The 13,107-nt window shown below is 35.3% G+C and overlaps 1 protein-coding gene across 1 annotated transcript in view; it reads left to right on the top strand.

Moving 5' to 3' along the window:
- Positions 1 to 8,478, top strand: part of LOC140444749 (protein Wnt-4-like) — a 224,715-nt gene extending 216,237 nt beyond the window's left edge. The window contains exons 3-6 of the mRNA XM_072536511.1: positions 77 to 197; positions 3,320 to 3,588; positions 6,341 to 6,603; positions 7,732 to 8,478. Coding sequence (XP_072392612.1) covers positions 77 to 197; positions 3,320 to 3,588; positions 6,341 to 6,603; positions 7,732 to 7,933 — 855 coding nt within the window. The 3' untranslated portion in view covers positions 7,934 to 8,478. The remainder of the gene's footprint in view (positions 1 to 76; positions 198 to 3,319; positions 3,589 to 6,340; positions 6,604 to 7,731) is intronic.
- Positions 8,479 to 13,107: the final 4,629 nt, after the last annotated feature.

The following is a 13,107-nucleotide window of genomic DNA, read 5'->3' as shown; positions in this document are numbered from 1 at the left end:
GAGAATTCATCCGATGTAAATCTTTATATTTTTACAAAAATAAACTAAGTAAATATACTAATAAGAATCTTTTTAGATTTTAGGGAATAGTGCTCGACTGGCTATAGAAGAATGTCAAAATATATTCTCGTACAGTCGATGGAACTGTACCACATTCATAGAAAAAAACAATACGTTTGGAAATGTTGCTACAATCAGTAAGTGAATTTAAATAATTACCTTAACTTTTGATCATGGCATGGTAAATGTTATTCATTCCAGTGTATTAGTTGTATACATTTTTACCAGGTATACTCAGCATAATCTACCTATATACAAATGTATTTAACTAGATTACCTTATTTATCATCATCATTATGTAGCTGTTACTATTTATTGTTGAACATAGGTCTACTCCAAACTCCTCCATGTCTCTCGACTCTGGGCTGTCATCATCCAGTTCCCATCAATTCTTTATACGTCTTTTTAATATTGTTCTGAAGCTATTTTCTTGTGACATTTTAAATTAATTACTATTTAAATGGGAATAAGCCACAATTAAAGGTTAAAATACGTTTATTGACGTTTCAATTTCCACTTCGGAAATCGTTCTCAAAATACAAACATTAGTGTTTTTATTTTGAGATATTCTCAAAATACAAACTAATGTTTGTATTTTGAGAACGATTTCCGAAGTGGAAATTGAAACGTCAATAAACGTATTTTAACCTTTAATTGTGGCTCATTCCATCTTTATACGTCATCGCTTCAACGCGTCAGTGGTGGAAGTTTGCTACGTTTGTCTGCTCGTGGTTGCTATTCTAATATTCTTATAGTCCATCTCTCGTTCTCGTCACATGATCTGCTCATCTCTATTTCATTGTAGTTACATGTTTTGGTATGTCTGTGCCCTTTCCGTTCTTTGTCTGATGGTGTTATTGGGTATTCTGCCTCTTTTAGTGATTCCAAGCGTAACTCTTTCCATGGCTCTTTGGGCTACTCTTATATTTTCTGCCACCTTTTTTGTATTGTTAATGTTTGATGATAATGCTCGTATGTCATTACCGGTAACATGCGTTTATATTATAGTTTTCTCTTCAGGCATATGCGTATATTCCTCTTAAAATTCTACTGTAATTTTTCAAAAGCACACAAATCCAAACCTATTCTACGCTCTATCCAATGAGTTTGGTTCTTTTCTTTATTTTTTATTTCTGGTCCAAGGTATTTGTACACATGTGTTTGTTTTATGTCTATGTCGCCTAGTCTGATGTTTTGTGCAAGCACTAGATTTGTCATTATTTGAGTGTTGCTTGCATTTATTCGGAGATCAACTTCCAATGAGACCTGTAACAATTCCTCAAGCATCTGTTTTGCGTCAGAAATGTTGTCTGTGATAAGAATAGTGTCATCTGCGGATCTAAGGTGAGTTGACCTTGTACCGACGATGTTAATCCTCAAAAGACAGTGATTTTATTGCGTATTCAATTATTCAAGGACAGTTATAAAACGTGAACTGCGACGTATATGCATGTCTGGTTGATTACGAGAAAGCGTTTGATCGAGTACAGCATGCCAAGATGATGCAAATACTAAAAGAACTAGGAATTAACAACCAAGATCTAAAAATAATTAGAAATATTTTTACTAGAATCAGACAGTAAATCTCAGAGTTGAAGGTGAACACACTGACTATGTGAAAATCATGCATGGAGTGAGGCAAGGCTGTATTTTATCTCCTCTAATCTTCAATCTGTACTCTGAAAGAATATTTATCGAAGCTTTGCACGAAACTGAAAAAGGTATTCTACTAAATGGTTGCCGGCTAAACAACATCAGATATGCAGATGACACCATAGTATTTACTGACAACTTAGAAGACCTACAAGTTCTTATGAACAAAATCACGTATAACAGTCAACAATATGGACTCAATATAAACGTTAAGAAGACAAAGCTTATGATAATTAGCAAGAAAAGAATAACAGAAGGTCAACTCTACGTCAACCAATCCCCTGTAGAAAGAGTCACGCACTACAACTACCTCGGCACCATAATAAATGAAGAATGGACCAACAACCAGGAGATTAGAGCACGCATCGGAAAAGCTAGATCCACCTTCAATCGGATGGGGGTCTTCTTCAAGAGTCACAACCTCTCTCTTGATACAAAAGTAAGAGTGCTGCGATGCTACGTCTTTTCTGTCCTTTTTTATGGTGTTGAATCGTGGACCTTAAACGAAGATATGTGCCGAAAACTGGAAGCATTTGAGATGTGGCTATATCGGAGAATGCTTAAGATCCCGTAGACTGACTGAGTCACAAATGAGGAGGTCCTCAGAAGAATGAATAAGAATCGAGAAGTACTGACCACCATCAAATCTCGAAAGTTACAGTTCTTCGGACATATTATATTATATTACTCTAGTATTACACTAGTATATTACTCTCCTTCAAGCCATCCTGCAAGGAAAAATATTTGGAAAACGAGGTCCAGGAAGAAGAAGAACATCTTGGTTAAAGAACCTCAGAATCTGGTTCAATACAACAACCGCGCTGCTGCAGATAAGATAAAGATTGCCATGATGATCGCCAACATTCGTAACGGATAGGCACATCAAGAAGAAGAAGAAGTTATAAAAAGTTTTGGCGAAATGGTATCCCCATCTTGGTTATGGATTATTACATTTTCGAAACATAAATTAAATACGTCTTTAATTCGTTTTAATAGTGTCTCTTCTTCAAGTTTTACAGCCTCTACCAGTACGTCCAGGCGCCGTCTTCGCCTGAAGCTTTGTTATTTTTCACTTCTCGTAACGAGTTTCTGATTTCTCCTTGAGTTATATCTGTTTAAAGTTTAAAGTTTAAAAATTTCTTTCTTTTCGTTTGACAGCTTTCTCCGCGACACCTTCATATTTTTATTTTCTTCTACAGCTTTTTTTATTTTCTTCTACAGAATTTTTTAACATCTTTCCTGATTTCATTAGATATTCTTTTGTACAAATGTTTCAGGTCTTCACAGCTTCTATCGTTGCTTTAACATTTCTCTTCGTAATGATATCATATTTTTAGAGCTTCTGGTTTTCGTTATGTTGTTTACAGTGTTGTTTTTTCACTTCTTTGATAGCTTTAATTATATTGACATTTATAGTTTCATTAGTTAGATTCATTGTTAAGGGAGATCCAGTTAGTATTTTATTTCGTTGTTTTTGTATTTTTTTCACTTCATCAAATATTGTATATACTGTTTAATGTGAATATTAGATGTTTAATGTCCCAAAATCTGAGTCATGTTTTCATAAGTTACAAAATTTTATACCAAACTAATTGTTACATTTTAGGAAGCAGAGAAGCAGCATACCTATCAGCGATTTCAGCAGCAAGTGTCGCTTATGCTGTTACCAGAGCATGTTCGAAAGGTGAACTAGCTGAATACTGTTCTTGTGATAATAAAATAAAGAAACGAAAAACGCAGAAATTCAAATGGGGAGGTTGTTCAGACGACATCCGATACGGTGAAAACTTCAGTAAACAGTTTTTGGATATACGAGAAGATCCCAACACTGCTTTGGGACTTATGAATTTGCACAATAATGAGGCGGGCAGACGTGTAAGTATTAATGTCAATAAACTGTCATAAAACATTATTATAAGCAATTTTAAATCATCTTATATGGGGTTAAGTCACATTTTTTTTTATTTCGAATTAACGTGTCTCGACATCTTGGGTCATTGACACGGGAGCAAAAGTTTACAATAGTACCTACAGAGTAAATTATATTTTGTTAAACAATTGTGTAGTTTTTAAGAAGTCTATTAGGTTCTTGAGTCGGCTTGAACAGTTCAGAAATTCTTTTAAAATGTGGAAATTATATTATTGGCAATGCGAGTGGCCTGGTAGTGTTAACATTCTGTGAAGATGTGCTTGATGGTAATAGGAATGTCGTTGCAGTGGGAGCATAAGTGTTGGTCTGTAGAAAACGTAAGGTGACCGTGTGTCAAACGTGTGTATCCTATCGTCAATCTTCGTATTGCTATCTTCTCTTTTCTCTTCATACATGCTAGGGATAAATAGCTGTTAACATTAGGTTATATTTCTCTGAATTTTGTGTTTTTGGTGATCCAAAGTTCCTGCCACTTGCCTTGGATATTCCTTTTGAATTTTGATTTTATATCTTCTTGGAGCTGTATGTTGTAGACGGGTAAGTTGAATGTAGATGCTTCTTTTGCAGTGCTGTCAGCCATCTCATTTCCTTGGATGCCGCAAGGCACATATTATTGTGATTGAAGTCCCTCAGGAAGTGTAAAAATGGATTGATTCTGGTATTTTTTGCACTAGGTGATGTTGATTGTAAATATTTTCTAACGAATGAATTGCGGATAAGGAATCGTTGCACAGAGCTACACTTTGATGATTCTCAAAAGGGAACTCTTGAGAGCTTTTGAAATACTAAAGAGTTCTCCTGATAACACGCTACATTCATTGGATATTCGGTATTGTCCTAATACTGTATCAATTGTTGTGACAGAACAGCCTACTCCAACTGCGTTTCGGGATGCATCGGTATAAAGTACCTTATCATAGTGGGATGTATTCACAATATCCTTAAAAGCTTGTCACAAAATGATATTATTTGTTTCTTGCTTATTAAATTTACAGAGGGAAGTGTTTATAAAAGTACGTGTTCTAGATCATAGCGGGGATTCTGATTTTATAGATGCAAGTATTTGAGATAATTTTGTGTCTTGACACAAGGGTTGTAGGATCTGTGGGATTGAAGGTATACATATGGGCGAGTTTACGAGTCCAGGTCTTGGCGAAGTCAGAAGATTAAATACAGAGTTAGTCGGATTCGATGAAATTCTGCTAGCATAAGATAGGAGAATTTACTGCCTCCGAAGGTAAAGTGGGAGTTTATTTGATTCACAATAGAGACTTTCAGTGGAACTGGATCGAAATGCTCCTAAGCAAATTCGGAGAGCGGTGTTGTGAACAGAATTTAATGATTGTAATAAATTATTCGATGCGGGCAAGTAAACTATACAACCATAGTCTAATTTGGATCGAATTATAGCTCGATATATTTTGTGTAGTACACTTTCATCGGCACCCCATTGATGGTGGGACAATGTCTTTAACAAATTCGTTCTGCTTAAACAGTTGCTTTTATTTCATCGATATGACGACGCCAGGCGAGTTTGTTATCGACAGTTAGTCCTAAAAACTTGTAATGATCAATTAACTCTAAATTTACTCCGTTTAGTGTTATTTTGGGTATTTCTACGCTGCTGTTGCATCTCCTGGTAAATTTAATTATTTTGGATTTATTGGAAAAGAACCTGAAGCCAGTTTTCTAGGACCATGTACTAAGGGACAGAATTTTGTAATAAAGATGAGGTTGCAGTTGTGGATCTTCCTTGGCAGTATACAATAAGGTCGTCTGCGTATAGGGCAAATTTAACGGGAGATTTTATATGAGAGCAAATGTCATTGATGGCTAGTAGAAAAAGGGTAGAACTCAAAGTGGAACCTTGGGTTACACCATTTTCAGTGACTTAGTTGTCGGAGAATACTCCGTTAACTGTGATTCTGAAATTTCTATTATTTAAACAGTTATTTATAAAGCATAATATGTTGCCCGTAAGATTATTTTCTACCAGTTTTTTAAGAATAACCACCTTACATGTTGCATCTTGCTTGGAGGCCATAGCATTTGCTATATCTGTTTGCAGGATCACTAAATTATCAGTGGTGCTTCGATTACGTGTCAAACCTGATTAAGCAGGGTTAAGGATATTGTTTTTTCTAGATACCAGATTAATCGCTTGTTGCTCATTTTTCCCATAATTTGCAAAGGGTACATGTTAGAGAGATTGGCCTAAACGAGTTTGGAGAGTTGGGAAGGTAGCTGCTTTTTTTATAGAGAATATAATGGATTCCTTCCATTTGGAAGGATAAGCCACAATTGATTGTAATGAAAATTACATTTTCAAACAATGTTTGACGTTTCGATTTCTACTCTAGAAATTGTTTTCAAGAAAGACTTTTAAAAATTTGTGCAAAAAGTATAACCAACCAACCAGTTGTTAAGTTTGTTTGTTATTTTGTTTTTCAAAACTGACTGTTGACTTACTTTGTCTCGATGTTGTAGGCAATGCCTTCTTTTGGTTGACAAAAAATCTGAGTATCGTGTTTTTACCCTCGGAATATCAAATTCTGACTGTTTTGTGTGTTTTAGTGTCTTATTTGTTTGTATTATGTATGTTTAACGAAGATTATGTGTGTATTCTGTGTTGCATATGTATTGTGTAAATAAAGAAAGTCGCAGACATCATTTAAACAAAGCTTTATATTTTTCTAGAGTGTTCGCTCTAGAATGCAGCGCACCTGCAAATGTCATGGAGTTTCCGGATCCTGCAGCATGCAGATCTGCTGGAGACGACTACCTCCTTTCAGAAAAGTCGCAGAGGGCCTCTTCCAAAGGTACGAGGGCGCCTCGCATGTTAAATTTGTCGAGAGGCGTAGGAAAAAATTGAAGGCAGTAAGTCCGGATTTGAAGAAGCCCATCAGGACTGATCTGGTTTATTTGGACGACTCACCGGATTATTGTGAAAAAAATGAGACGTAAGTTACTTTTTATAATTAATTGTTTGATAACTGTTTTAATTGATATAAGAAAGTACCATATAACATATATAGGTGTCATAATGACGGTATTAGATTTTTGTTTTGATACAGGGCAGCGAGAACCGCTTATACGTATTTCGACCTCTTTAGGTCTCGTCAGAACGGTATAGCCACTGCTCTGAACCAAAACAAAAATCTCTCCCGTCCTAGACAGTGGCTATACCGTTCTGACGAGACCTAAAGAGGTCGAAATACGTATAAGCGGTTGTCGCTGCCCTGTATTAAAACAAAAATCTAATACCGTCATTATGTTTTATTGTGTGTGTAGTTTTAGGAAACAGAGTGGTAAAAATTTGAATTCGGTTTCGCTAGGTAGAAATCATTTGATTTCTCTTTTTATATATAGGTGTATATGCATCGATGTATATGACATGATCGTAGACTCATGTTATTGTAATAAATTGGTTGCCCTACAAAGCTGTCACAGGTGTTAATCATTTGACAAACCTGGACACCATTTATAATAGAGGATTGCATTATTTATCCGACACTATTTGTAATAGATGAGCATTCGGATGGGATTATTCGCTACTATTATAAAATATTGTATGAAAGGAAGTAAAATACAAAGTATTAAAGGTCAAAAGATTGACGTAGACACAAGTCACACTAGTCGTAAGAAAACATACAGAAGACTTTCCAGAGTAGGCTGGCGCTTAATATTATCCACTCATTTACGACATATCTATTCTATTACGACATTATTACTTAGAAACGCTTACTACATAATATGCAGAATTATATGGAGTGTCTAAAATCTAAAAAGACATTCTCTTAACACTATTTGACAAATTAATCTCTTTGGTAGATAAGTACATTTGGTAGATACGTATTTACAGTGCGAGGCCGATCGCTTGACGGTTTGACTGTATTTTCAGACAAAGACAAAGTTAAAAAACTCCGAAATTTATTTTAAAGAGCATTTGAATATTCAAAGAAATTTTACAGCTTTCACAATAATTAAATCTTTATATAAAGGGGGCGTCAATCATATATTGACTTTTGTTAAAACACATTATATTTTTGTACATTAAAATGTGATTGAATGATTTTAAATATTTTCAGATTAAATATCCTCGGCACACACGGAAGAATATGCAATCGAACGAGCCACGGAATGGACGGTTGTCGTCTTCTGTGCTGCGGAAGAGGCTACCAAACTAGAGTAAGGGAGGTGGAAGAAAAATGCAACTGCAGATTCGTCTGGTGCTGCAACGTTGTATGTGATATTTGTAGGTCGAAACGGGAAGAGCATGTGTGCAACTAGATCGAATCTGAGATTTGTATATTTGATTTTTGACTGATGATAAACAATAGCGTAATATTAGTGAAAAATGTTGACGATTTAAGCAGTAAAAAGAGATTTTGGGGCCCTAGTTTTGGTATCTTTAATTGTTTTCAGTCTTTGACTATCTTCCACCAGGCTCCTAAAACATTTTTGGCATGGATGTTATTTGGTTGAAAAATACTGTTAACTGTTCATAGCTGTGAGTACTAGTACTACATCGGAATGCAATCTTCGGAAAAATCTCCATTTAGAGTCTTGTTATCTGTGTACATTTCTCTATAAAATTTGATATATTTTCTCTACAAAAAATATTTATTATATCTTCAAGTTACCATACAAAAAAATTGTTATAGCAAGATAGTCGTTTTTATATAGGTGCTGGCAATAGCATACCAAAATCAGATTTCCAATCCATATGAATATCAGAAAGATCTGGAAAGTAAAATGAATTGGAAACTTTCGTACTTTTTTCAAATATGAAATTTTAAATTTATGAGAGTTCACAATTTCCAAAATTATGGCTACATAATGAATGTTTTTCTCAAATTTCTCTAACACAAACGAGTCTTTTAAAAATCTCTATTTTCGGCAATTGTGTAAGATTCTGAGTCCTTTTGTTTCTGCACCATAGGAGAACTTAATTCATCATCTGAAGAGTTTGCCAACTCTAAACTTTCGGAATCCGTTTCTGAATCACTTTTACCTGGCTTGGTCTTTTTTCTGGGAGGATCCTTCTTTCAGCCTTTTGTGCTTAAAGCTTTTCAAATATTTCGTTTCACTTTCTTGACTGCTGCTGTAGTGAGGGTTTTCTTATCTTCCGTTTTATAAGAAAGGTCTTTCATTTCTACTGTACTAGTTAAAATGACACTTTTCATTGATTTCCGTCTAGGATTTGAATTTTTTTGGGTGCGGCCTTAGGACAACCCCGTATGTCGAATGGGGTAATAAAAGGACTTTTCGATGTCGAAATGTTCTGAGGCTTAATGATGAATTTCTTTTTATAAATGCCAATCTTTGCTTGCACATGGTTTTCTAAGATTCTGGTATAGATATTATTTTTAGCAGCCAATTCATATGCCAATTCTCTGACTTTTAGAGTATTAAACCCAAAAACCATTTTGCTACAGTTTTTGATATAATCACACATTAACGTCTCATGCTCTATGTTAAATACTAACTTAACAGCATAATTTGGCTCCATTTTTGCATTTGGATCATTTTTTTCTTTTAGAACATATCACCTTCTTCTTCTTCTTTCAGTGCCTATTCGTTCCGAATATTGGCAATCATTCTGGCTATAATTATTTTATTGACTGATGCTTTAAATAGATTCGTTGTTGTTGTGGAGAACCATTTCCTCAGGTTCTTCAACCATGATATTCTCCTTCTCCCAATTCCTCGCTTTCCGAATACTTTACCCTGTAGGATTACCTTCAGTAATCTGTATTTAGTGCTGTTTCTCATTATATGTCCGAGATATTCCAACTTTCTCCTTTTAATGGTATACATCACCTCTCTTTCTTTGCCCACTCTTCGTAATACGGTCTCGTTGGTTATCTTGTCTGTCCATGATATCCTTAGAATTCGCCTGTATAGCCACATCTCGAAGGCTTCAAGTTTTTTCTCCATTGCTTCAGTTAGTGTCCAGGATTCAACTCCGTAATACAATATTGAGAAGATATAACATCGTAGGAGCCTTACTTTTATCTCCAGATTAAGATTGTGGCTTTTAAAGAGTTTGGCCATGTTATTGAATGCACTCCTAGCCTTCTCTATTCTACATTTTATTTCCTGTTTTACTCGGTCCACTGGTGTATTATTGATAAGTAGTTGAGCGTCTCTAACTTTATTTTTGCTGATGATCATAAATTTAGTTTTTGTTGTATTTACTTGAAGTCCAAATCTTTCACTTACTTCATTTACTTTGTTTATCAGTTGCTGTAAACTGTTCAAACTGTCTGCAAAAATAACGGTGTCGTCTGCATAACGGATGTTGTTTAGGCGTTCTCCATTTAGAAGTATTCCATGTTCGCATTTTTCCAAGGCTTCACTAAATATTTCCTCTGAATATAGATTAAATAATATAGGTGAAAGTATACAACCTTGTCTAACGCCTCGTAGAATCTGGATCATTTCCGTTGGTTCACCTCCAAAATTCGTTCTTATTGTGGCTGATTGGTTCCAGTATAAATTTTGTATTATACGCCGACCTTTATCTTCCATTTGGGCTTTTGTTAGAATATCCATCATTTTTTGGTGTTGAACTGTATCAAATGCTTTTTGGTAGTCCACAAAGCAGGTGTAAATATCGCAAGTCATATCTCTGCATCTTTGAAATAATACTTGTAGACTAAACAGTGCATCTCTTGTACCTACGCCCTTCATGAATCCAAACTGTGTGTCTTGTATTCTCTCTTCGCATAGCTTGTATATTCTACGATGTATAATTTTAAGAAAAAGTTTTAATGTATGGCTCATTAGACTTATTAGCCTATATTCTCCGCACTTTTTTGCTCCCTGTTTCTTTGGTAAGGTAATAAATTAAAATTACTGAAAGTAGCCAATCTTTTGGGATATTGCCTGTGTCATAGATGTTATTGAAGATTTTCAACAGAAAAAAAAAAAAAATCTTCAATATCGCCTTAATGTGCTAAAATTTATGCTAAACATATCTGTCGCAACGCGAAGTGCAGTTAGATTTTTTTTAACCTCTGTGACTGCTGCGGCCATTTGTTTACTTGTCAATTTGGCTCTTGATCTTTCTTTTTTCCTCCTTAGCTATGGTAAACCTGCAGTAGAATGACTTTGGTATAGAGTGATTCAGTATGGTAAACAATGAAACATGTGTCATTGTGTACCACCATACTTTTGGAGATCTGTTTGATTATAGAATTTATTTTTTGAGGTGCTAGGTTCTTGCGATTTAACTCTCCTCATTCTTCCATTAATGCTTTGGCGTGCTAGCGGATTTTATTATCTTTGTCCCGTTTTGAACATTGTTCGATGGTTGCGTTTATTGGTGTTTTTGTTATTGTTTTATTTAACTTTTAAACAAGTATTTTCTAGTGCTTCTGGTGTTTTCTGGTTCTTTCCATGTTTTTCTTGTTTGTTTTTTATCATTCACATGATATAACCACATCAAACAACTACTTACCTTTTAGACCAGAGCGGATCTGTTTTTTTTTTTTTAATTTTTTCATTAATATTCCCGACCTATTTGAGATAGTCAATTATTACTGAAGTTACAACTTTTTCTGTAAAAATCAGAACGCCACCTCTCACATAAAGATCTAGACGTCTTTCACAAATCCTATATTTATAAGATGCACACAATCAAACAGGTATTTTAGGCTAGAATTATCAAGTTATAGAAACAAAACTATTACTGTATAAATCGTCAAAGTTTTTCACTAAACTTTTCAACTTGACTGCTTTCCCTGACAGATTACATTTTATATGTATCAAATGTATGCATATGTGAATAGTGTATGAATGTTCATGTACAGATATGTGCCAAAGTATATTGCCAATAATCATGTAGATATTTTAGTATGTGTGATGTTCTTTCCTATTTATACGATGTAACCAGCTTCTGCGAATGACGAACTGCAATGTAAACTCTGCACTTTTATATATTCCTAACGTAGATACTTAATTGGTAAGTTTCCTTCAAAAAGTATACGACTATGAGATCTGTTGTTACAAAATCAGTTTTAAATATGGTAAATTTTTTATTTTTTATATGCATTTCTTGTTTGAGGCGTCGCAATTGTTTCAATAAAAGAAGCAATTCTTTATAAAGACTTTTAGGCGAGACAATGAAGCAGTAAAAAGCCCAAATATCTACCAAATGTTTGCAATTGGATGCATCTCAATTAAACTTGTTGGATTCGATTCGTAAGAGTGTTAAGAAATTTTGTGATCAAAAATAATGATGTAGAAATGAAAATTACATTATTGAACAAGGAAAATATATTTTAAAATTTGTAAGTCGCAAATAATTGAAGGAAATAAGTTCAATATTACTACTCGAGGGTTTTTGGTGTCACTGCATACAGATATCATGGTGGCGATACTCTCTGACGCACCTGGTGCACCCAGGTCTCTTCGATACAACATCAGTGTAAACTCGTTACTCAGGAGTTTTTGGGGTCGTTGAACACTGATATTAGATCGATGATAGTGTGCAAAGCAACCCAGGATGCGCGTTGTCTCCTAGAGTATTGTGAAAATTTGATACACAATCAGTCCCCGAAGCACAACTCTAGGAGAAGAACTCTTGGGCAAGAGATGCTTCGGAGACCATCAACGGCATGATATTAGTGTTCAGTAATCTCAAAATCCCCGGGTTACGAGTTAATACTGATTTTGTATCGAATTTGCACAAAACACTAGAAGCCGAGACCGATTTTGGCTCGAGTGCATCGCACACTATCGCCGATATGATATTAGTGTTCAGCGACCCCAAAAACCTCTGAGTAATGGACACTCCTGGAGACGAGGTACACCAGGTGCCTCGGAGACCATCACTGTCATGATATTCGTGTTCAGTGACTACAAAAACCCCCGTGTAGTAATATTGAGCTCATTATCATCAAATATTTCCGAATTACAAACTTATCATTTTCTCATCAGTCATCATTATCATGCAACCTACTCTGTCCACTGCTGGACATAGGCTCTCCCATTTTTCGCCACTCTTCACGGTTCTGTGCGTCTTGTTGCCATTTCTTGGATATTCGTTTAATCTCGTCCATCCAGCATGTTGGTGGTTGTCCTCTGCTGCATTTGTCTTATCTTGGGCGCCAATCAATTAGTTTTCTGGTTCATCTTGAGTCTTTTAGTCTCGCTATGTGACCTGTCCAATTCTATTTCAGCTTGACTATCAGTGATACCTGTTCTTTTCCTTGGGTCTTGGTTCCTTATTTTTCTTTTTTTGTCACGCCGAGAATCGATCTTTCCATGCGCATTTGTGCCACTCGCATTTTTAGTGCTGATGTTTTTGTGAGAGTGAGAGTTTCTGCTCCGTATGTCATAATAGGAAGAACGCATTGGTCAAATGTCTTCCGGTTCATAGCTATCGAGTTGCTCTTAAAGATGTCTCTTAGTGAACCATATGCCGCCCAAGCAAGTGTTATTCGTCGTTGAAATTC

The sequence above is a fragment of the Diabrotica undecimpunctata genome, chromosome 6 (genome assembly GCF_040954645.1).
Source record: "Diabrotica undecimpunctata isolate CICGRU chromosome 6, icDiaUnde3, whole genome shotgun sequence".
NCBI lineage: Eukaryota > Metazoa > Arthropoda > Insecta > Coleoptera > Chrysomelidae > Diabrotica > Diabrotica undecimpunctata.
The sequence above is the reverse complement of the archived record's forward strand: the minus strand, read 5'-3'. Positions and strand labels throughout refer to the sequence as shown.